The sequence below is a fragment of the Oncorhynchus nerka genome, linkage group LG13, assembly GCF_034236695.1.
Source record: "Oncorhynchus nerka isolate Pitt River linkage group LG13, Oner_Uvic_2.0, whole genome shotgun sequence".
Classification (NCBI taxonomy): Eukaryota; Metazoa; Chordata; class Actinopteri; order Salmoniformes; family Salmonidae; genus Oncorhynchus; species Oncorhynchus nerka.
Window position 1 is genome coordinate 55,006,708 of NC_088408.1, and position 25,380 is coordinate 55,032,087.

Here is a 25,380-nt window from a genome sequence, read left to right on the forward strand (position 1 = left end):
CCAAACCTCAGCCCATCCCACCTATCACCATAGACCACCCTAGTTTAGTTTCCATGTGCCATATAATTTTAATTTGTGATGTTTTACATTATTTATATATTTCTATTCATATAGTATCCACAGAATGTGAGCTTAAGATGAAAACCTTCCCTACGAGTATCATTTGACTGACTATGGCTTTCGCAACTCACCCAACACTGCTATTTGTAAGGTTAATTTTAAATGCATGTTGTGATTATTATTATTTTTTAACCATTCCTAAACCTTTGACCAGAAACAAGCTACATAGGGGCAATACCAGAATATATGATCTATTGATTACGTCTCTTCGCAGCAAAATCTACAGAGCTGAGATTGATGTATGCCCCATATACAGTTGAAGTCGGAAGTTTACATACACTTAGGTTGGAGTTATTAAAACTCGTTTTTCAACGACTCCACAAATGTCTTGTCGACAAACTATAGTTTTGGCAAGTCGGTTAGGACATCTACTTTGTGCATGACACAAGTAATTTGTCCAACAATTATTTACAGACAGATTATTTCACTGTATCACAATTCCAGTGGGTCAGAAGTTCACATACACTAAGTTGACTGTGCCTTTAAACAGCTTGGAAAATTGCAGGAATTGTCATGGCTTTAGAAGCTTCTGATAGGCATCATTACAGTCAGTTGGAGGTGTACCTGTGGATGAATTTCAAGTCTTACCTTCAAACTCAGTGCCTCTTTACTTGACATCGTGGGAAAATCAAAAGAAATCAGCCAAGACCTCCGAAAAAAAATGTTGACCTCCACAAGTCTGGTTCATCCTTGGAGCAATTTCCAAACGCCTGAAGTATTCACGTTCATCTGTACAAACAATAGTACGCAAGTATAAACAGCATGCGAAAACTGCAAATCAATCCCAGAACAACAGCAAAGGACCTTGTGAAGATGCTGGAGGAAACGGGTACAAAAGTATCTATATCCACAGTAAAACGAGTCCTATATCGACATAACCTGAAAGACCGCTCAGCAAGGAAGAAGCCACTGCTCCAAAACAGCCACAAAAAAGCCAGACTTCCGTTTGCAACTGCACATGGATCATACGTTTTAGAGAAATGTCCTCTGGTCTGATGAAACAAAAATAGAACTGTTTGGTCCATAATGACCATTATGTTTAGAGGTAAAAGGGGGAGGCTTGCAAGCCGAAGAACACCATCCCAACCGTGAAGCACGGGGGTGGCAGCATCATGTTTTGGGGGTGCTTTGCTGCAGGCGGGACTGGTGCACTTCACAGGTAGGAAAATTATCTGGATATATTGAAGCAACATCTCAAGACATCAGTCAGAAAGTTACAGCTTGGTCGCAAATGGGTCTTCCAAATGGACAATGACCCCAAGCATAAATCCAAAATGGCTTAAGGACAACAAAGTCAATATATTGGAGTGGCCATCACAAAGCCCTGACCTCAATCCTATAGAAAAGGTATGGGCAGAACTGAAAAAGCATGTGCGAGCATGGAGGCCTACAAACCTGACGCGGTTACACCAGCTGTCAGGACGAATGGGCCAAAATTCACCCAGCGTAGTGTGGGAAGCTTGTGGAAGGCTACCTGCAACGTTTGACCCAAGATAAACAATTTAAAGGCAATGAATGCTACCGAATACTAATTGAGTGTTTGTAAACTTCTGACCCACTGGGAATGTGATGAAAGAAATAAAAGCTGAAATAAATCATCATTCTCTACTATTATTCTGACTTTTCACATTGTTAAAATAAAGTGGTGATCCTAACTGACCTAAGACAGGGAATTTATACTAGGATTAAACGTCAGGAATTGTGAAAAACTGAGTTTAAATGTATTTGGCTAAGGTGTATGTAAACTTAGATTTCAATTGTATATGATTTGTCATGAAGAGGCTCCACTAAAAGATGCTAAAGTCTCATCAGCACCAAAAACAGTTTTACATCTTTTGTGTACCATTAGCACATAGTAATATCACAAAAGGAGACATGATTTTACACTGAAAAAGTAGTTTATTTAACTTGCAGTGAAAAAAAAAAATCACACCTGTCATTTGGCATCACCCCAGAGAAGGCGGGGGGCAGACCAGAACAAAAAGAGGAGCTGCGATGTCAGTCAACAGAAAACATACAGCCTTCATTTACACGCCTTTTAATAACTTCTGCAGTGCGGCACATCCAGGAGTTGGTGTGTGTGGTATACAAGGCATGCATAGTGCATGAAGACAAGAGAGTAAAGAGTAACCATACAAACAAATAGACCCTGAAGAATAGGAGTGCTTTGCTTCGTTGTATTTTGCAGTCAATGTTCTTCCCTCTGCAGTCTTCATAGATCAGACTCTGAACCCTTTTTCCCCTTCCTGTTTCCCTGCCAATCAGAGGAGACCAGGAAGTATGGAGTGAGTACAGAAAGTTTTACAGTGTTAGTTTGTTGGTCCGCTTGTCTGGGGCTTGACTGTCTCCAAGGGCTTAAGACAGCTCAGGAGATTTGACATTTCATGATAACTTGTTACCAAACCCAATATCCTTCAACTGAAATACACTAACAGTTCAGCATACTTGAGAAGTAATTAATCAAAGTTGGTATATTTATGACATTTTGGCATTACCCAGGCCTCCTTTAAGACTCCATAATATTTCATCTGTAGGTGTTACAAAGCAAAAATTGGTGTTATATGAAGCTTTACCGCTTACTTGGTAATATGAGTAGCATTTTGAGTTCAAAAACAACAAAGAAGAATATTGACAAATAAACACGAATAGCGTTAAAGCCCTAATAACATGGTAAGGCGTGACCTGTTTATGGGCATAATTTTTCCAAATGCCGTTATTCACTTCTCCATTTCATCACCGCATGGAACCTTTCAAGAGCACATGTTATCCGTACAGCCCCCTTTAAGCGCAGAACACCAACACGGAACACATCTAGGCTACAGTCCAAACATTTAAAAGACACCCTATCCCCTCAGCCCTCAAAGTAAGTAGACACTTCTGATGAGGTATCATGACAAGTATACACTTGCAGGAAAAAGGGGTGAGGGAGGAAGGAATGGTTTTTAAAAATGGACCGCCCTTGCCCGGAAATTCATCACTCGTTCATCCCGCGACGATTGTGTTTTTTAAATGCACTACAGTCAATTATGAGTGCATGTCTACTTATTTTAAAATACATAATGAATAATATACACCTACTGTATGAAAGCTAGCAAATTAATTAGCTAACCTAGCTGGAAATTCTGTAGAAGGAAAATGCTTTATTTCTACAATTTCCAAAAGATGTTGCAGCAGGGAGAGAGTACAGCTATAGACGTGTTTGTGCCGTCATGTACATTATTTGCACAACTTATTTGCATTCGTTTTTACTTACACTTGTTGTTGACTTCTCCATTGATGTTGTTTTTAAGTTCAATCGGATGTACAATCGTCGCAATTTGAAATAAGGGGAGTTTCAGGCCTTCGGAGTGAACATAATTGTACACTCGCAAACGCAACAAAAAACTAGGGTTGAGGGGCTTACGTTGCAAACTTCCCTTGCTTGGCTTATCAGTAGGACCGCCCGCCAAGATGGCGATGGGGATTCCCCCAAGGGCATAAGGCGAGGGTAAGTGGACGAGGGTGTGTCTCATAGGAGTTTGGACAGCAGCCCTACCAGTCAATGCTGGCGCCTTTAACATCACTAAAGACCATGTGCTATTCTACAAAATAATTGTAAAAATTTTGCCCAATATTCCCAAAGCTATTTTCTATTTCTTTTTGCCTAGGATTCGTGTGCATGTCGCAGGTCGTTTTAAACTATTCTGGAGTCAGTATGTTTTGGTTTTATAACAAACTACATTGTTTAGCTAGTCATGTTACCCAGCAACATGATAACTTGACCATTGACTATGCACACATTCTGATTGCAAGAACTGAAAACGAATAGGCTACTGCTTCAAAGTACTGTAGGCTGCATATGTAAGAGTGGGGTGTGTATGATTTTGTGTTAGAGCAGTGATTCTCAACTGGGGGGGATTTTAAAAAGGTAACCTTCGCACCGAAACTTATTTTGAAAGGATACCGCTGCACCACTTATTGTTGATGACTTTACAAGGCCAAACACTAAGATTATCATGATAATTGATGATTAAGAATTCCTAATGAATGGAGAAAAACAAAACAATTTTAAACACTGGTACATGTTACTGTTCATTAATATTATTGGACTGGTGTTGATGTTATGTTCTGAGTCTGATAATTTATTACACCCCACTCCTGAACTGGTCTCCTAATTAAAATGGCTTATTCTCCTGAATTGATAACAAGTGTTTTCTCAGTTAACATGGCTGTGTAATGACTTTATTTAATACCATAATTGAGACAGTCTATTTTGCAAGTGAAACCTGCCCAAGAAGGCAGCTGCAACACAACATTATAAAAAGTAACAGTCCATAATATTGGGTCGCGACTCAATAGTCATGGTCAAATTTGGGTCTCCAGGCAAAACCAGTTGAGAACCACTGTGTTAAAGGATGCATGTGAGAGCAGGTGTAAAGCGGCAGTAAAACTCCTATAGTGTGCAGCCCGCAAAATTCCAGCCCCCCTACTAACGTTGAAGTTCCTGCCTCTTCTTCTGTGGGGTTTATTGGCGGTTGGCATCCAAAGTTATGGTAGTAGATCGCCCATGCCTCACGCCTATGTACTGGAGTCATAGCTTAAAAATTGACCAATGGAAGTATAAAGAGGGGTTTATGCAGATACAGGAACGCCCCAAATTGTGGGCTGCAGTTTCACCCTTCTCAAAAACTCACCATAAGTGTTGTGCGGCGCAAGAAGAGTGAGGCGGGTGGAAAAGACGGGACAGGCAGAACAGTGACTGTATGCTAGCAGGATAGTCCATATCTCCAATCTTTTGCACATAGCGATGTTGTTTCCATTAGTGGATGAATTGGTCTAATTTAGCATGTGTGGTCAACCCTTCCCTACCTTTCCAATTCAAATGAGCTTGAAAATGACGACATTTTTATTGTTGTGTGTGCCTACAGCGACAAAACGCAAAAAATTAGACATGTTCTAATTGAGGCATCAAAGCTGACAACCCGCCCACCCAGCTTCGGTTGGAACATTATAATTCAAAACAAAACAATGCATTCTAAAACGCACGCCTTGCACGCTCGTATTTTGTGAGTTTAGGTCATAAGTGAGAGAGAGTGGGTGTGAGGAGGGAGAGGGTGTAGGCCTGTGTGTAAAGTTCTCTGAACCGTACAGATGGTTTAATAGCTCTTTGTATCCATAGAGCCAGTCCTTTTTTCCCCTGTAGTCACACTCATTTAGAATGCCTGAAGATTTAACAGAACTTAAAGCTGTGTGTGTGTGTGAGCAAGTGTTAACCTTCAAGAACATTGATAAGCGGGAGTAGGCCTACTTAAACATTGGGAGCATTAATAGCCAGCTGTATGTTACAGTGACTTGTGTTGTTTATGGTGAAAATGCTATTAAAACATTCTGATGTAGCCTAGATAATTCAGTGTTTCCATCCCTTACAATCAAATCAAAGTATGCCTGTAACTCAATGCATTACTTTTTAAATTGAAAAATCTTTCTTTAGGGACACATTTGAGCAAATTAACTAATGCCATTAGCGCAATTAATTATTTGAATCGTTTGACAGCCCTAAACATGATATACTATACAGGTATATCAACATTCCAGAGTGGGAAATCTGCTACTTTTAAAGATTTGGCCCATACTTCACAGCGAAATTGGTAGGCAATGTAACCAATCACAGTCCTTCTTTAATAACTTGTATAATTGCACATCCTGCAAATCACCAGAAGAGGGCGATCATTTTAAATCTATTTTCACATTCACTCGGTTGGTAACACTTACAAATTGGATCATAACTCTAAAAGTAGCAGAGATCCCACTCTGTAACTTTGATATGATCATAGAGTATATTATGTTCAACAATATATAGAAAACATTTCCAAATCTAAAATGGTGGTTTGTTTTCAATAATGATGATTAGATTTGTCAATATTCATACATTAAATAAAAAAACAAAATGTTCAATCACTCATATAGTAATGAGCTGGACAGAGTGAATGGTTCCGTTTTGTGAACTATTCTGGAGAGTGAGGACTACTGCTGCTGCACTGTTAACTTGGTAATCTTCCTAGAGGTGAGTTCCTGCCTGATCTAAGAGTGGAACATACACGCACGCACGCACACACACCTTATATTTAAAAAGACATCCCATTCGACTCACAGCTTTACACAGGTTGAACAGCACAACAAACTGGGGTCATTCTACACTGCAGCCTTTACCCCTCTCTCTGAACCAGGCGTGAGCTGTTGGTTTGATTTTAGACAGGGACACTTTATGAGATACACTAAATGTGTGTTGTATTGAGTTTTACTTGCAAGTGCGAGGAGTATTTATGTGACGTCTTACCTGATGGTGTTTTGGCTGATCTGTTTGCAAACCTTTCACTTTCGACTTCTCCTGTTCAAGTGAGGCATGTAGTGATGTCACCTGGAGAGAGAAATAAATGTCATTCAACCAGGATGACAGCTTTGCATGGCTTTAATGGTTTGAGACACACGCACAGCACACACACCTGTGAAGACAGCTCCTCTTTGATATTTAGAAGCTCTTCCACCTGCAATAGGATCTCTGCTTTATCTTTCACTGTGGAGAGAGGAAGAGAATGAATGAGAACAAGTAGGCCTACCTAATGCATCAGTAATGGATTACTGTATCGTCTCAGATTGAATTAGGAGTGCAGTAGCTGTACTCTCTCCCTGCTGCAACATCTTCAGGAGCTGGGAGTTTCTGGCTTTCACTTCTTTGTACTTCACCTGAGGATCGAGAACAATAACACGTTCACACCAACTGTAGATGCCAGATGGCGCTGTTCTGTCTTCTTGACATGCTCCATCCAAAGCCCAGTACAGTATCCATCCAACGACTCACCTCCCATTGTGAAATGACCTTCTTTAACTTCTCGATTTCTTGGTCTTTCTTCTCCAAGTCGTCCTTTAGCTGCTCAGTTCGGGGGTCCTGGGAGGTGTGATGGGAGGCACAGTTAGGCTCTGAGAGATAGAGTTACCCTTTCCTCCATGGTCTCATCAGCAGTCACTCAATGGTCGAATATAATTTGAACATAAAGCCATTATACTTGGAATGAACTGATTTGCCGTCCGTCTCACCGGTTCATGCTCTGTTGAATTCGTGACCTCGGCGTCAGTGCTGTTAGAAAACTGCTCCCGTCTTCTTTCCTGCTGTACAATTTTGCTAACGTCATCCTCAAGCTTGTTGAAGAACTTGTCTTCTGGAGGTGTGGGCAGTTTGGTCTCCTGGAGAGTGGATTCAGCATTTGAATTATTAAAATCACACACACAACCTACACAATTTGCGCTAGTTCACGTCATATCACCACCTGTCCATTACATTTATCCTTACATTACAGGGTTTAAAACCCTCGACCGAAGCACTGCAAGCCAAACACCGAATACAACAATGATGCCATACCTCACCTCTTTCTCCTGCTTCTTACTAAGCTGATCTGTAACGGAGAATCGTGGTTTTTAAGGAGAATTCAACAAGTCAAGTGAACGTCGTTAAAAAACAGAATAATAACATGAGTGAGGCCATTGAGAAAACAGACAATTATAGCACATTATACGCAGCACCTGCTCAAAGTTGACTGTTAAACAAGTAGTCCTAGTGTTACTGCTATGCTGGTATTGTATTGATGAAATGGGGCGGTGCTCAATGTTAAAGACCCAATGCAGCCTTTTTTTCCCTGAATGTCAAATCCTTTCTGGGTAACAATTTAGTACCTTACTGTGATGGTTTTCAATTAAAATGGTAAAAAAAAGAAACAAGTGTAATTTCTTAAGCAAAAATGTAGGTAGGACTGTCTGGTACTGGTCTGAGAGGGGAGTGGAAAACTGAAAACTAGCGGTTATTGGTGTGGCAGGTAGCCTAGCAGTTAGCGCGTGGAGGGCCATGAACCGAAGGTGAAAAAACAGTGCCCTTGAGCAAGGCACTTAACCCCAATTGCTCCAAAGTCGCCATTGATAATGACAGACCCTAGTCGTGACCCCACTCTCCAAAGGCTGTCTCAGGGAGAGTTGTGGTATGTAAAAAAATAAAAACATTTCCAATTCACACTTGTACATGTCTGAAATAGGACAAATATAAGCACTCACCTAATGATTTCTTACTAGAATGTATTATTATTATTGGCAGAGGTTTGGAACTCTTTCTTATTGGTCTTGTTGGGTTCTAACTTGAATTATACTTATTACTGTCACTATATAATCATTTATTGATTAAGGGGAACAGGAAATATGTGTATGGAAAGTTACTGAGAGAGACGAGGGGGTACAGAAAGTTCACTGTTTGTTCAAATACGTTATTGTTATATATTAACAAATTTACCACTTGATGTCACCAGGCAGGCCAAAACTCCATCCCACCAAAACAGGCAGAAATTTCAAGCAGTCTTTTCAAACAGCTCTTACACTAAGATGGCATTATTAGAATTTTCACAATTTCACAGTATTATTCCAAACTCATAGTGTGGAAATATATATAAAACACAGGAAAATCAGTAATTTTTTGACTGCAGTGGGCCTTAACATAAGTGTAGCTCTAGCCACTGCTGGTCTCACCCCCCTCTGCCTGGAAGTCCTTCAGAGACACTGTCATCTTCTTGTCTTTTCCCTGCTGGCTCTTCTTCTTGTCTTTCTTCCCTGCCGCTGCTCCTCCTCCTCTGGACTTGGGAGAGGGAGTATCTGTTCCGTCATCATCCTGACAGGAGGCAATTTAAAAGAACAGCATCTGCTTTAATGGAACATTCATTTCCTCATCAAAAAATAAACATTTTGGTCCGAGCCATGTGTGTGTAGTTCTCTCTCTATGGTTCTGATTTCTGTTAATTGTTTAATGACAGATGTTTTGTGACAGGGTGCTGTATACTCATGCCTGATTGCTACTGACAAATTTAAGGACCGGCCCTGGCCGAACCCTGAAATAACTTCCTCTGTTAGTATCCATTAGCTGCTCATCTGTCTGTCCCTTGCTTCCTCCACTACATGCACTCTGTGCATATCTCTGATGGTGTGAGTATCTATAGAAACGCCTCTGCTTGCTGTTCTGCTCAATGATGAGACAGAGAACAGTTACTGATAAAACAAGTTACTTTTCATCACTCTAAACCAACGAAACATCACTATTTTCATTAAAATAATCTCTCCTGTGGAATCTGACAATGTTCTGGTCTTATATTTGACATGGTTGAAGTTCTGACATGTACTGCGCAGCACAGCACAACCAAATGGCTAGGCTTCAAAATGTTAATGATCATTTTAGTGATACCAGTAACCTAGTTATTGATGAAAAAACAGGCACTACCCCGGCCCTAACACGATGTACAGTTTTGAGAATGACACAAATATTAATTTTCAGAGTTTGCTACTTCAGTGTCTTTAGATATTTTTGTCAGAGGTTACTATGGAATACTGAAGTAGAATTACAAGCATTTCATAAGTGTCAAAGGCTTTTAGTGACAATTACATGAAGTTGATGCAAAGAGTCAATATTTTCAGTGTTGACCCTTCTTTTTCAAGACCTCTGCAATCCGCTCTGGCATGCTGTCAATTAACTTCTGGGCCACGTCCTGATGGCAGCCAATTCTTGCATAATCAATGCTTGGAGTTTGTCAGAATTTTTTTTGTCCACCTGCCTCTTGAGGATTGACCACAAGTTCTCAATGGGATTAAGGTCTGGGGAGTTTCCTGGCCATGGCCCCAAACAATCGAAAAAGGGGATTCAGAGAAAATTACTTTACCCCAGTCCTCAGCAGTCCAATCCCTGTACCTTTTGCAGAATATCAGTATGTCCCTGATGTTTTTCCTGGAGAGAAATGGCTTCTTTGCTGCCCTTCTTGACACCAGGCCATCCTCCAAAAGTCTTCACCTCACTGTGCATGCATATGCACTCACACCTGCCTGCTGACATTCCTGAGCAAGCTCTGTACTGGTGGCGGCCTGAAGCCTTCTTCACAACAATTGAACCGCTCTCCTTGAAGTTCTTGATGATCCGATAAATGGTTGATTTAGGTGCAATCTTACTAGCAGCAATATCCTTCCTGTGAAGCCCTTTTTGTTCAAAGCAATGATGACGGCACGTGTTTCCTTGCAGGTAACCATGGATGACAGAGGAAGAACAATGATTCCAAGCACCACCCTCCTTTTGAAGCTTCCGGTCTGTTATTCAAACTCAATCAGCATGACAGAGTGATCTCCAGCCTTGTCCTCATCAACACTCACACCTGTGTTAACAAGAGAATCACTGACATGATGTCAGCTGGTCCTTTTGTGGCAGGGCTGAAATGCAGTGGAAATGTTTTTGCGGGATTCAGTTCATTTGCATAGCAAAGAGGGACTTTGCAATTAATTGCAATTCATCTGATCACTCTTCATAACATTCTGGAGTATATGCATATTGCCATCATACAAACTGAGGCAGCAGACTTTGTGAAAATTAATATTTGTGTCATTCTCAAAACCTTTGGCCACGACTGTATAATGTCGGGGTCCATCGGGCTCGGGTAGCAGAGCTCTAGTGCTGCATTGGGGCAGTATGGTACCTGTTTGTGCTCCTCAAACTCCAGTTTACTCATAATCAGTGCCTTCTCCAGGTCTGCCTCATACAGCTCACTCGTTAACTGCATTGGTCAGAAACAAAGACGAAGATTAAGGATGGGATTAGCTGGGGGATATCAGGTAAGGGTAACATCCATAAGAAATTATAATGCCCATTCATGCCCACCATGTCAGGTGTTACCATGAGCCCTCTTCAGAAACAATCCCTAAACAATCATGTAGATATGAAGAAAATAAATGTAGTTGTAGGACCATATTTCACCATATCTCTAAAACCTATTTGATCCTCTCAGATCGGGGGGGGGGGAATCTGTCAGGTTCTACCTGGTAGTCCCTCTGTTTCCATTGCTGCCAGCCTTCCGGGGGCATGGATTGGTCCCCTGCTGCGGGATGGAGTAGCTCATTGGCCACACCCTGCAGAGACAGGGAGGGGGGTGGGGCAGAGGACTTCTGAGGGAGCTTCTTAAAGGCAAGACTCCTTAACTGGGGACAGGAGACAGGAGTCATCATCAGTCCACAAGGTCAGGTGAAATAGTAAAACTGAAACCTTTGAGACCTGATGTTGGGTTCAGCGAGGAGGTTAAATGCCCCTGCCAGTCACCTCATTGGCCTCGCTCTGTTGCTGCTCTCGCTTCTTCTTCCTCTTCTCCTTCTTGCCGTTGCTCGCGGTGGATTTCCCCTCGGTTGCCTTCCCAGGCCGACCCTTTCCAGAGTCCCGGCCACCTCTGGTCTTTCCTGACTCCAAATCGGAGTCCGAATCAGAGTCAACCTGAAGCAGGGCAAAGCGAGAAGCTGTGGTGTGGACGGAGATCATTGCTGATGCCATCTGCTGACCTATGCACAACAAACAAGATACACGCAGAAAGAAAACACGTCAAATTAGGCAATGCATAACAAAACCTTTCTAATCTGAACCTCTCCAGTGCAACCCTAACAATAAACAAAAAGAAAGCCATAAAAACAGACCCAATACCATAGAGATCCTATTAAATTACTAGAGGACTACGTAATGAAGCCTCAAACTTCCAGAATGGGATGAAAATTGCAGCCATATTGGTCAGGAAGAAATCCAAACCAGTCTAATTGGAAAGAATGACAGTAGATGCATAATCCTGATTTTACCGATGTAGGAAAATAAAAGGCAGGCATGTGAGGTAACATATATTGTATATTACAATTATTGTTAACCTATAATATTGTCAAATAGAGCGTTCAGAAAGTATTTATATCCCTCGACTTAATCTACATTGTGTTGTAGCCCGAATACAATACCCCATAATGACAAAGCCAAAACATGTTTTTAGAAATTGTTGCCCTCCTTTTTTTATTTAGATTAAATATAGGAATACCTCATTTACATAAGTATTAACACCCCTGAGTCAATACGTTAGAATCACCTTTGGCAGCGATTACAGCTGCGAGTCTTTCTGGGTAAGTCTCTTAAGTGCTTTGCACAGCTGGACTGTACAATATTTGCATCATTCAAGCTGTCAAGTTGATTGTTGATCCTTGCTAAACAGCCATTCAAGTCTTGCCATAGATTTTCAAGCCGATTTAAATAAAAACTTTAACTAGGCCACTCAGGAACATTCAATGTTGTCTTGGTAAACAACTCCAGCATATATCTGGCCCTGGGTTTAATGTAGTTATCCTGCTGAAAGGTGAATTTGTCTCCCAATGTCTGTTGGAAAGCAGACTGATTTTACCTGCGCTTAGCTCTATTCCATTTCTTTTTATCTTAAAAAACTTCCTAGTCCTTGCCAATGACAAACATACCCATAACATGTGCAGCCACCACCATGCCTGAAAATATGAAGTGTGGTACTTAAGTGATGTGTAGTGTTTGCCCAAAACATAACACTTTGTGTTCAGGACATAAAGTTCATTTCCTTGACACTTTTTTTGCAGTTTTGGAATATTTTTAGTCTGTACAGGCTTCCTTCTTTTCACTTCATCATTTAGGTTAGTATTGTGGAGTAACTACAATGTTGTTGGTCCATCCTCAGTTTTTTGTCAGTTTTAGTCACCTGTGGCCTCGTGGTGAAATCCCTGAGCAGTTTACATCCTCTCCGGCAACTGAGTTAGGAAGGACGCCTGTATCTTTGTAGTGACTGGGTGTGCTGATACACCACCCAAAGTGTAATTAATAACTTAAACATGCTCAAAGGGATATTCAATGTCTGCTTTTATATTTTTACCCATGTACCAATAGGTGCCCTTATTTGCGAGGCATTGGAAAAGCTCCCTGGTCTTTGGTTGAAATTCACTGCTAGACTGAGGGACCGTACAGATAATTGTATGTGTGGGGTACAGAGATGGGGTACTCATTCAAAGATCATGTTAAACACTATTATTGCACACAGAGTGCATGCAACTTAAACTATTTTTTTTACTACTGAACATATTATGGCTTACCATAAAAGGAGTTGAATACTATACTTATTGACTCCAGACATTTCAGCTTTTCATTATAAAAATTAATTTGTAAAAATGTCTAAAAACATAATTCCACTGACATTATGGATTATTGTGTAGGCCAGTGACAATCAATTTCAAATTCAGACTAACACAAAATGTAAAGAGGTGTGAATACTTTTAAGGTACTGTACTTATAAATACAGATTATACAAGGGGGTATTATGTGTAAATAGCCTCTAAAATATAGTTTAACAGACCAGAAATGTCTACATTTTGGTTCTTAGAAAGCTGTGAATACGATGATATAATATCAGTTCTTGTTGCATTTACAACTTGTCTAAGTCCTATCATCAACTGAATGCATTGTTTGAATGGATTGTTTGAATGGATTGTTTGGCATACAGTACATTCGGAAAGTATTCAGACCCATTGACTTTTTCCACATTTTGTTATGTAACATGCTGACCATACCGGACACGTCACGTGCGTGAGCGTCGCAAAATAAATTTAGAAATCCATGTTATTCAATTATTGCGCGTCAATGAGCGTCTGCGACTCCAAGGGCTAAAATTGAAGTCATTCCTATTTCTGACGCAGATCGCGTTGAAAGTCCTGCCTCTCCCATCTCCTCATTGGTTTATAGAAGCAGGTACCCACGTGGGTGATTGAAAGACGAACTTTGTTGCCGGTTGTCGTGGTAATACTATGAAAGTTTAGATGCGATCACCAAATAAGTTCAAAGATGAAAAGGCCTGGAAGAGGAGAGATGACTGGAAACGATTCGGTTGGCCGTTTTACGTGTGGATTAATTGTCAGAGTAGAGGTCCTTGTGCATTTCAGGTAAAATAACAACTCAATGTTTATATCCCAGGACAAATTAGCTAGCAACAGCAAGCTAGCTAGCTAAATTGCCATACATGTTCAATGCTTTTCGACCTGTCCCCAAATTAATGTCATTGGTTCAGTTTGTTTTGATATTTTAACCTGCGTGTCGTGATCGTGTTTTGTGTGGGGGGGGGCAAAATAAATGTATGCACTATGGCACACGCGCGCAGCCCGTTTGGGTTGCGTATTACAGCCTTATTCTAAAACTGACATTTACTTTTTCCTCAATCGACACACAATACCCCATAATGACAAACACAAAAAACTGAAATATCACATTGACATAAGTATTCAGACCCGTTACTCAGTACTTTGTTGAAGCGCCTTTGGCAGCGATTAGTTTCTCTCTCCCTCTCTCATTGTCCTGTTGGAAGGTGAACCTTCACACCAGTCTGAGGTCCTGAGCGCTCTGGAGCAGGTCTTCATCAAGAATCTCTGTACTTTGTCCGTTCATCTTTCCCTCGATCTGGACTAGTCTTCCAGTCCCTGCCACTGAAAAACATCCCCACAGCATAATGCTACCACCACCATGCTTCACCGTAGGGATGGTGCCACATTTCCTCCAGATGTGACGGTTGGCATTCAGGCCAAAGAGTTCAATCTTGGTTCCATCAGACCAGAGAATCTTGTTTCTCATGGCCTGAGAGTCCTTTAGGTGTCTTTTGGCAAACTCCAAGTGGGTTGTCATGTGCCTTTTACTGAGGAGTGGCTTCTGTTTGGCCACTCTATCATAAAGGTCTGATTGGAGGTGTGCTGCAGAGATGGTTGTCCTTCTGTAAGTCTCTTCCATCTCCACTGAGAAATTCTGGAGCTCTGTCAATGTGACCACCAGGTTCTTGGTCGTCTCCCAGACCAAGGCCATTCTCCCCTGACTGCTCAGTTTGGCTGAGCGGCCAGCTCTAGGAAGAGTCTTGGTGGTTCCAAACTTCTTCCATTAAAGAATGATGGAGGCCACTGTGTTCTCGGGGACCTTCAATACTGCCAAAATGTATTAGTACCCTTCCCCAGATCTATGCCTCAACACAATCCTGTCTCGGAGCTCTACGGACAATTCCTTCGACCTCATGGCTTGGTTTTTACTCTGACATGGACTGTCAACTGTGAGACCTTATATAGACAGGTGTGGGCCTTGTCCAATCAAATTGTAGAAACATCCCAAGGATGATCAATGGAAACAGGATGCACCGGAGCTCAATTTCAAATCTCATAGCAAAGGGTCTGAATTAGGGTTGCAAAATTCTGAGAATTTTCAATACTTCCTGAAATCCCAGTTGGTGGATTCCCAGAATAAGAAGGGAATAAGCAGGAAATCCAGAAATCTCCAACCAGGAATGCAGGGGATTTATTGTAAGTTCCTGGAATTTTGCAACCCTAGTCTGAATACTTGTGTAAATAAGGTCTCCGTTTCCATTTTTAATACATTTGCAAAAATGTCTAAAAACCTGTTTTTGGTTTGTCATTATGGTGTATTGTTTGTAGATTGATGGGTATTTTTTTATTTCATCCATTTTAGAATAAGGCTGTAACTAGGAATGCACGATATATCGGTGAATATATCAGAATTGGCCAATATTAGTGAAAAATGCCAAGATCGGTATCGGCCCAATGTCTAGTGCAATGCCGATGTGAAAAACTGATGTCAAAGCTGATGTGCATACCTATATAATGTAAGTACATGATGTAATGACGCGTAACATTTTGCACTACACCTGCGACACGGCATTCCTAACCTAGCCACAATGTCTGCTGTGTGGATCGAGCAAACAAGTTGAGCAGTCATTTGAATGAGCAAGAATTTCTGCGAGATAACTCAAATGCAAAATCCATTAACGCCAAGATAATGGAATTCATTGCCCTTGACAATCAACCGTTCTCTGTCTTGGGTGATGGTGGCAACTGATCGAGCGCCAGTACATACTAACGTTATTGTTCAGATGTTGCCCTACCGGAGTTACACAGTAATAGTGTCACTGCTATTAGCTTCAAGACATACTACGGGTCTTTGAATGTCAAAAAAGATACACGTCAAATAACACAATTTGACAATGACACTGTTTAACGTGTTAAATATGCTTTTCATTTGACACGTCAAATAACACAGTTCTATTTTTGCATGTTGTGTGTTCTGAATTTGCACGTGCAAGCCAAGTGCCACCACTACTATCAGTAGCCCTGTCAAAGCTGTACAAAAAAAAGTCTGCAAACAAGCAAACACCGGCAACAAACGATGCGTTTACAATACCGCGTTGGTAATAAAGCATTATTTGTTCGACTGAAACTTCTGGGGTAGCTAGCTAGCACCAATACAACAAGCCTGAAAACAATGACCAGTAGAAACTGCAGGCATTTTCACTATTCTTAGCAATGATTTAGGAATGCTTGTGAGTAAGTATTAGCTAGGTAGCCACTTGTTGTTCACCTATTGAAATTGAACAGCTAGCCAGCTACTTAACCCTGTTGCCCAAAGCTAACGTTATAAGCAGCCAGCTAGCTTCTTCTGGCTAGTGAGGCTCGACCTGACCGGCTTGTGTTGTAAAGTTAGCCACAATAAGGATTAGGCACAATAGCGGAATTTGCTGTTTGCCTTCAAAATAATTGTACCTATTTGAAAGTGATGCAGAAAGTTATAATTGGTGGAATGCCATATTTAGACTAGATAATGTTAAACAAGGTTGGAATGTGAAGCAATGAAATGGGGTATCAGTCGACTCAGTGACACCCACAGAACACAACTGTTTAGAGTTTATGCAAATATTATCGCGAGACTGCGACTGTGTGAAATCAACTTCCCAGACAGCCTATTGTGTGTATTGACAATCATATTGCACTGTACAGCTTTACATAAGGATTGGTGATCAATGAAATGGAGTAACAGTCTACTCAATACCCAAGATATTCAGAGTTATCAGACTCCAAAACATCCTCGCTAGAGGATTCTGGTCCTTGGATTATGATTTTAACGCTGATACCGATTATTGGAGGACCAAAAAAACCGATCTGTGTATATATACACACACACACACACAGTTTAAGTTAACATACACCTTAGCCAAATACATTAAAACTCGGTTTTTCATTTAATACTAGTAAAACTTCCCTGTCTTAGGTCAGTTAGGATCAAGACTTTATTTTAAGAATGTGAAATGTCAGAATAATAGTAGTTATTTCAGCTTTTATTTATTTCACTACGTTCCCAGTGGGTCAGAAGTTTACATACACTCAATTAGTGTCTGGTAGCATTGCCTTTAAATTGTTTAACTTGGGTCAAACGTTGCGGGTAGCCTTCGACAAGCTGGGTGAATAAGTTAAGTTGGGTGAATTTTAGCCCATTCCTACTGACAGAGCTGGTGTAACTGAGTTAGGTTTGTAGGCCTCCTTGCTCGCACACGCTTTTTCAAATCTGCCCAAAACTTTTAGGATAGGATTGAGGTAAGGACTTTGTGATGGCCACTCCAATACCTTGCCTTTGTTGTCCTTAAGCCATTTTGCCACAACTTTGGAAGTATGCTTGGGGTCATTGTCCATTTGGAAGACCCATTTACTGCCAAGCTGTAACTTCCTGACTGATGTCTTGAGATGTTGCTTCAATATATCCAGATACTTTCCCTACCTCATGATGTCATCTATTTTGTGAAGTGCACCAGTCCCGCCTGCAGCAAAGCACCCCCACAACATGATGCTGCCACCCCCGTGCTTCACGGTTGGGATGGTGTTCTTCGGCTTGCAAGCCTCCCCCTTTTTCCTCCAAACATAATGATGGTCATTATGGCCAAACAGTTCTATTTTTGTTTCATCAGACCAGAGGACATTTCTCCAAAAAGTATGATCTTTGTCCCCATGTGCAGTTGCAAACCGTAGTCTGGCTTTTATATGGTGGTTTTGGAGCAGTGACTTCTTCCTTGCTGAGCGGCCTTTCAGGTTATGTTGATATAGGACTCGTTTTACTGTGGATATAGATACTTCTGTACCCGTTTCCTCCAACATCTTCACAGGGTTCTTTGCTGTTGTTCTGGGATTGATTTGCACTTTTCGCACCAAACTATGTTAATCTCTAGGAGAAAGAACGCGTCTCCTTCCTGAGTGGTATGACGTCTGCGTGGTCCCATGGTGTTTATACTTGCGTAATATTTTTGTACAGATGAACGTGGTACCTTCAGGCATTTGGAAATTGCTCCCAAGGATGAACCAGACAAATTTTTTTCTGAGGTCTTGGCTGATTTCTTTTAATTTTCCATGATGTCAAGCAAAGAGGGACCGAGTTTGAAGGCAGACCTTGAAATACATCCACAGGTCCACCTCCAATTGACTCAAATTATGCCAATTAGCCTATCAAAAGTTCCTAAAGCCATGACATAATTTTCTGGAATTTTCCAAGCTGTTTAAAGGCACAGTCATCTTAGTGTTTGTAAACTTCTGACCCACTGGAATTGTGATACAGTGAATAAGTGAAATAATCTGTCTGTAAACAATTGTTGGAAAAAGTACTTGTCATGCACAAAGTAGATGTCCTAACCGACTTGCCAAAAATATAGTTTCTTAACAAGAAATTTGCGGAGTGGTTGAAAAATGAGTTTTAACGACTACAATCTAACTGTATGTAAACTTCCGACTTCAACTGTATTTGTAATAATGACAATTACAACAAAATTGAATGAACAATGAACACTTATTTTAACTTAATATAATACAAAAAGAAAATTTGTCTCAAAAATAATGAAACATGTTAAATTTGGTTTGAATAATGCAAAACAATGTTGAAGAAAGTAAAAGTGCAATATGTGCCATGTAAAAAAGCTAGAGTTTAGGTTCCATGCTCAGAACATGAGAACATATGAAAGCTGGTGGTTCCTTTTAACATGAGTCTTCAATATTCCCAGTTAAGAAGTTTTAGGTTGTAGTTATTATAGGAATTATAGGACTATTTCTCTCTATACCATTTGTATTTCATATACCTTTGACTATTGGATGTTCTTATACGCACTTCAGTATTGCCAGCCTAATCTCGGGAGTTGATAGGCTTGAAGTCATAAACAGCGCTGTGCTTCAAGCATTGCTAAGAGCTGCTGGCAAATGCAGTACAGTGCTGTTTGAATGAATGCTTATGATCCTGCTAATGCCTACCACCGCTCAGTCAGACTGCTCTATCAAATCATATACTTAATTATAACATAATAAACACACAGAAATGCGAGCCTTAGATGGTCATATCTGGAAACAATCCATTTGAAAACAAAACGTTTATTCTTTCAGTGAAATATGGAACTGTTCCATTGTCTAAATATTGCTGTTACATTGCACAACCTTTAACGTTATGTCATCATTATGTAAAATTCTGGAAAATTAATTAGTCTTTATACAGTTCGCAATGAGCCAGGCGGCCCAAACTGCTGCAAAAACCCTGACTCTGCTTGCACTTGAACGCAAGATTTTCCATAGTTTCCCTAGTTAATATTGCCTGCTAACATTAATTTATTTTAACAACACATGCAGGTTTAAAACATTATACTTGTGTATTGATTTTAAGAAAGGCATTGATGTTTATGGTTAGGTACATTTGTGCAACGAAAGTGCATCGACTGGATGAATCGATGAAATCAGCCCTAATTAAATCGGCATTGCCGATTAATCGGTCGACCTCTAATCCACGCAGTATTGTTTTCCCTCTGAAATAGTGTTCAATACACATAGGTTGACAATAAATGTGGCTCAATTCACAATTGTTTAAGAGTCCTGCAATAAGAGCAATGATGCTAATGTTCTCTGGGTGTCACCGAGTAGACTGATACCCCATGTCATTGATCCACAATCCATAGGTAAGACTGTACACAAAAATAAGTATCCCCCAATACAATTCTAAAGTATAATACATCCACTGTGATTTCAACAGATTTGTCAAATTAACAAATTATTGTCTTTTGTTGACGCTATACAACAACAATCCAACCTCATTTAGCATGATCTATTCAATTATGGAATAATTCTACTATTTGTATGCGTTTGCATCACTGTCAATTACATTTTTATTTTGACGGCTAACTTAGATGACACCTAGCTATATCGTTAGCTAGCTAACTATAGCTACTGAAAGCCGATTGTCGTTTTGCTATGTTTTTGGGGAAGAATATTGTTTGCATCCATCAGCTAGCTAGCTTTTTTTCTATGACCAGCACTGTAGGTGCGCGAGACAACTTTACCAGCATCATAGCATATGTATCGATGAATCGTTGTGACATATGAAATACGAGTGATCCAAGTGTAATCAATGTGTAATAACTACGTAAAAAATTGTGACGTGCAGTCATATTCAGGTCCTGATTGGTCAACAAGATTATTTGACACGTCGAATAGTGTTATTTGACCTGTATCTTTTTTGACATGCAATGAACCAAACGCCGTTCCTTAGAAATCCTGGTTGAGAATGAAATGACTGAACAAATGAACAACGAAACAGCAAATAAGTGAAAGAAATAGGTTTTGATTATGTTTTACTGGTAATGGGGACATACGTAAATGCCAACAAAATTACTTTTTGGCCTGTGTGGTGTGTGTGTGTGTGTGTAACCTTTATTTTACTAGGCAAGTCAGTTAAGAACCATTTTTTATTTACAATGACGCCCTACCCCGGCTAAACCCAGACGATGCTGGAGCCAATTGTGAGCCGCCCTATGGGACTCCCAAACATGGCTGGATCTTACACTTAGATGCAGTGCCTTAGACCGTTGCATCCATGTGTGTGTGTGTGTTAACTATTTAACTGTACTAGAATGCTTAAAAGGCCGCTAAAATTGTAAATATCGGTATCGTTATTTTTGTCAAGGAAAATATTGGATATTGGTATCTGCCAAAAATGTAATATTGGTGCATCACTAGTTGTAACGTAACAAAATGTGGAAAAATGGAAGTGGTCTGAATACTTTCCAAATGCACTGTATTTGCAGGTAATACAAATGTAAAAACAAATGAATCATTATTCTAAAACTGGCTAGCTAGCTAACAAACATACAGTGCAGATAAATTGCTTAAATTCATTAGAAATAAGCTTTGTGTGTGTATGGAACATTTCTGAGATCTTACTTCAGCTCATGAAACACAGGACCAACACTTTACATGTTGCATTTATATTTTTGATCAGTATAGTATTCTAATTCCTAATTATATGCCCAATACAATGTGAATGCCTGGTTCTACAATTAGCTAGCCTGCCTACTTCTGATCTTCAACTAAAAGACAACTTTTGTTATGTAGCCTATGAGCCTACATTATAGCGAGCAATCAAAGTAGTAAAACACTTGCTGGCTAGCTAGCTAGCTGGATGGAGATTCGTTTTACATATCACTTGATGCTGCTGCACTTGCCCAATGGACTAAAGGTGCCTAACCCTTACTCCTTATAGTCCAAGGACTTTACATATTCTGTCTGAAGGTGAATTGGCTCTAGAAGCCAAAACAGACAAATACTTCATCTAAACTTGAATCAATGCTGTAATAAAAACAAAAAGATCACATCAGAATAATTTCACAAATGCTAAATACACACTTATGTACACAGTTAAGTCCGTTTTAACACAGTGAAAGTCGACAGTACTTTTGTGTCATCTGTCTTCAGTTAACACACAGGTATTCGGAGCAACCTGGTCTCAGAGCATTTTGAATTTTTCTTTATGAAAATCTGTGTCACTCCATTTACCAACACTTTAAATGTATCTAAATGTATGATATGGTATGTATTACATTTGGGGATGTCTATCACCATTTCATATAATATATTACAAAATTACAATTCTTATATGTTACGAATTTGAAAAATGTATGTTTGCTAAATGTATGATATGTTACATTCTATATTGTTGTGGCTAATGCGAACATACGCTAGCTTAACATCAGCTAGCCTAGGGGTTAGGGCTAAGTTTGGGAATTAGGTTAAAGGGTTAGCTAAAAGAGTTAAGGTTAGCTAACATGCTAAGTAGTTGTAATGTAGCAAAAAAAATGTAAGTAAAATGTAAGTAGTTGAAAAGTTGCTAATTTGCTCTAAATGCAAATGTTGTCCGTGATGAGATTCGAAGAAATCATTGGGTTGCTAGAAGTTCAGGGTTAGCTAAAAATGATAAGATTATGGTTAGCTAACATGCTAAGTAGTTGCAAAGTATCTAAAAAGTAGGTAAGCAGTTGAAAATGTGTTAATTTGATCAAATTGTCCATGATGAGATTCGAACGTTTGCGTTATACGCCCGACCAACCACCGCCCTTTCGCCTTAAGTAACCATACCAAACATAACATACCTATTTGATTACACCGGATTTACGTTGACCACGTTACGTCTAGTCTATGAGGGCAGGCTGTTCGGGGAGACAGGTAGTCAGTCCACTGTCCGTAAACATGCGCTGTAACATGGAAATAAAACCGTGTGGGAACTCTAACCCGATTAAGGTGTGTAACGTTTTTTTTATTTTGTATTATTATTTCTCGCTGATATTAAATAAGGTCCTTATGCTTCCAAAAACCGTACCGAAAATGGTGTTAATGTTCAGACAGAGCGTCGGGGCGATTAAAAAAAAACTCCCCCGTAAAGACGACGACTTCGTCCAATGATTTAGCTATGTGGAATGGAACAGAGTCACGATGAAGGGCTACTACTGGTCTACCTGTCTCGTAAATGGCATGTCACTTATTTAGCTAACTGGGTTGCCTTTATAGTCGGTTGACACTTTCAAACTAAATGTATAACTCGGCGCAGAGGGGAGTGGTCATTCGGTAATTGGATAACTAAACGTTACTTTAGCTAGATAAATTAACTTATGCTACTGAAAGAAACCGTGTCGTCCGATTAGCTTGGTTCAAAGAAAGCATCGAATGTCGTTGCCTAGCTAGCTAAGTCCGATAAAACAGCTCTAGCTACATATATTGCAGCCATATCCATATGCAGCTGTAAACTAACGCCGCTAAGTAGCTAGCTCGTATTATGGTTCGTTTACATGAAACTCATGCTTTTATAATTTGGAAATCAAATCAGTTCATTAAATATTGCATTGAGAATGTTTGAGGGGAAAATATTAATAAACCAAAAATGTAATTCAAAACATACTTTCACCTGTTCAAGTAGTTAGCTAGCTAGATACCACACGTTCACCACTTTCCGTCGGCAAAGTAACTATGGTGGCCCAGTTGCCTAAAAAAATATTCTACAAGACAAAACGGGCCGGTGATGGCGAACTCTGGTCTCAGGAAGGCATATGCAAATGGGTTCACGTCAGTAGAGGGAGACAGAGGTCTACTTTTGCAACACTGTAGTAATGACAGCAATCACTGCCTCAACTTTTATTTATTTATTTTATTTAACTAGGCAAGTCAGTTAAGAACAAATTATTATTTACAATGATGGCCTACCCTGACCAAACCCGGTCAACGCTGGGCCAATTGTGTGCCACACTATGGGACTCCCAATCACGGCCGGTTGTGATACAGCCTGGAATCGAACCAGGGTCTGTAGTGACGCCTCTAGCACTGAGATACCGTGCCTTAGACCGCTGCACCACTCGGAAACCCTTCATCTGAAGAGACTTTACATCATTTAATAGTACTTTTTTTTTTGTCCCCCACAATTAAATCCGAGGAGGACTATGGATCTATCTCCATACATTCTTAAATTAGTCACACGCAAAATTTCAGACAACACTGCCCCGATTTTGCACAAACTTGGTTGAATGAAACGTATTTACACAATTACACTTGTTGGCCCAAGGGTGGCACTATAGTAATCAACTGCAATTCCAAAATTTGAACAAGCATATATCCTGTCCCATTTGAGCTACAGTCATGAGATTCTGTGCAGATATGCAGCTCCTCATGTGCAGTATGTTTCCCATAAGAACGTATTACATTTCCTGCAAATTAGACTGAATACTTGTTACTAATTAGCACAGGGGGAGCAGCATCGCTCGTGCGCGGTGTCATGTTTACTGTTGCCTTTGTTGTTTTACTTTTTATGCGCTTTCAGATTCTTTGGAAAGGGCTATAAAAGTAACAATGTATGTATGACTGCTGGTCTGACCAATCGGAATCCACACTTTAGGATTGTTTTGATCACGCGGACTGGGAAATGTTCCGGGTAGCCTCAGAGAATAACATCGATCTATACGCTGACTCGGTGAGTGAGTTTATAAGGAAGTGCATTGGAGATGTTGTACCCACTGTGACTATTAAAACCTACCCTAACCAGAAACCGTGGATGGATGGCGGCATTAGCGCAAAACTGAAAGCGCGAATCACTGCATTTAACCATGGAAAGAGGACTGGGAATATGGCTGAATATAAACACTGTAGTTATTCATTCCGCAAGGTAATCAAACAAGCCAAATGTCGGGGCAAAGTGGAGCCGCAATTCAACAGCTCAGCAATTCAACAGCTCAGACACGACATATGTGGCAGGGTCTACAGGCAATTACTACAAAAAAAACTACAAAAAGAAAACCAGCCACGTCACGGACACTGACGTATTGCATCCTATCGGGCTGTATCACCGCCTGGTACGGGAACTGTACTGCCCTGTACCGCCCAACAGCAAGGCTCTCCAGAGGGTGGTCTCTCCAGGGCACCTACAGCATCCACAGGAAGGCCAAAAAGATCAAGGACAACAGCCACCTGAGCCACTGCCTGTTCACCCTGTTACCATCCAGAAAGCGAGGTCAGTACAGGTGCATCAAAGCTGGGATCGAGAGATCGAAGCTGTTTTTCAATCTCAAGGCCATCAGACTGCTAAACAGCAATCACTAATTCAGAGAGGCTGCTGCCTACATAGAAACTCACTAGTCACTTTAAACAATAGCACTTTAATCATGTTTACATATCTTACATTACTCATCTCATATGTGAAGTATATATTGTATCTTATGCCATCTATTGCATCTTGCCTATGGAGCTCGGCTGTCACTCATCCATATATTTATATGTACATATTCTTATTCCATCCCTTTAGATTTGTGTGTATTAGGTAGTTGTTGAGGAATTGTTAGATATTATTGCACTGTCGGAACATTTCGCAACACTTGCATTAACATCTGCTAACCATGTGTATGTGACCAATAAGATTTGATTTGCAACGTTGTATCTTGATCATCAGTGGTGTAGTAGTGAGTATAGGGGAGTCCATTTTACGTCTGTCACTTTTGGTTGAATTGTAAACGACTGCTATGTCCTAGAAACATTTTTTTAATGGTGGCTAAGATGTGCATGTTTGTAGAAAATATTTTCAATCTACCTCAATCTCCTCAATTTTTTCTAAAATTGTTACTTTGTACGCCCTGTTTTCCCATACATTTTTTATGACTTTTCCCATATTTTTTTCAGGTTTTCACTCTGAAAACCACACCTTTTCTTTTATAGAAAGACAAAAAAAATTAGGTACACAACAATATTTAAACC

At 40.2% G+C, this 25,380-nt stretch overlaps 1 protein-coding gene across 3 annotated transcripts; it reads right to left on the reverse strand.

Moving 5' to 3' along the window:
- Positions 1 to 1,999: 1,999 nt before the first annotated feature.
- On the reverse strand, positions 2,000 to 23,137 carry LOC115139709 (G kinase-anchoring protein 1-like). 3 transcript variants are annotated; one of them, XM_029677398.2, is made up of 12 exons: positions 23,051 to 23,137; positions 11,261 to 11,493; positions 10,984 to 11,142; positions 10,644 to 10,721; positions 8,665 to 8,803; positions 7,522 to 7,550; positions 7,195 to 7,341; positions 6,959 to 7,045; positions 6,780 to 6,843; positions 6,603 to 6,673; positions 6,437 to 6,517; positions 2,000 to 2,374 (listed from the first exon to the last, which is right to left on the reverse strand). In XM_029677398.2, exons 2-12 carry the CDS (start codon positions 11,483 to 11,485, stop codon positions 2,333 to 2,335), a joined length of 1,122 nt encoding a protein of 373 aa, XP_029533258.1. In that variant the 5' UTR covers positions 11,486 to 11,493; positions 23,051 to 23,137; the 3' UTR covers positions 2,000 to 2,332. The 3 variants fall into 3 exon arrangements, with proteins under 3 accessions (XP_029533258.1, XP_029533259.1, XP_064882559.1); XM_029677399.2 differs by having other exon boundaries at positions 23,045 to 23,123; XM_065026487.1 differs by lacking the exon at positions 23,051 to 23,137 and adding an exon at positions 22,242 to 22,260.
- Between the last annotated feature and the right edge of the window lie 2,243 nt (positions 23,138 to 25,380).

Coding starts and splice junctions, on each gene's coding strand:
- LOC115139709 (XM_029677398.2), bottom strand. CDS start 11,485: ATGGCATCAGCAATGATCTCCGTCCACACCACAGCTTCTCGCTTTGCC. Junction 8,804..10,643: donor AGTTTGAGGAGCACAAACAG/GTACCATACTGC, acceptor GCCTCCTGTCAG/GATGATGACGGAACAGATAC. Junction 7,046..7,194: donor ATTCAACAGAGCATGAACCG/GTGAGACGGACG, acceptor CACACCTCCCAG/GACCCCCGAACTGAGCAGCT.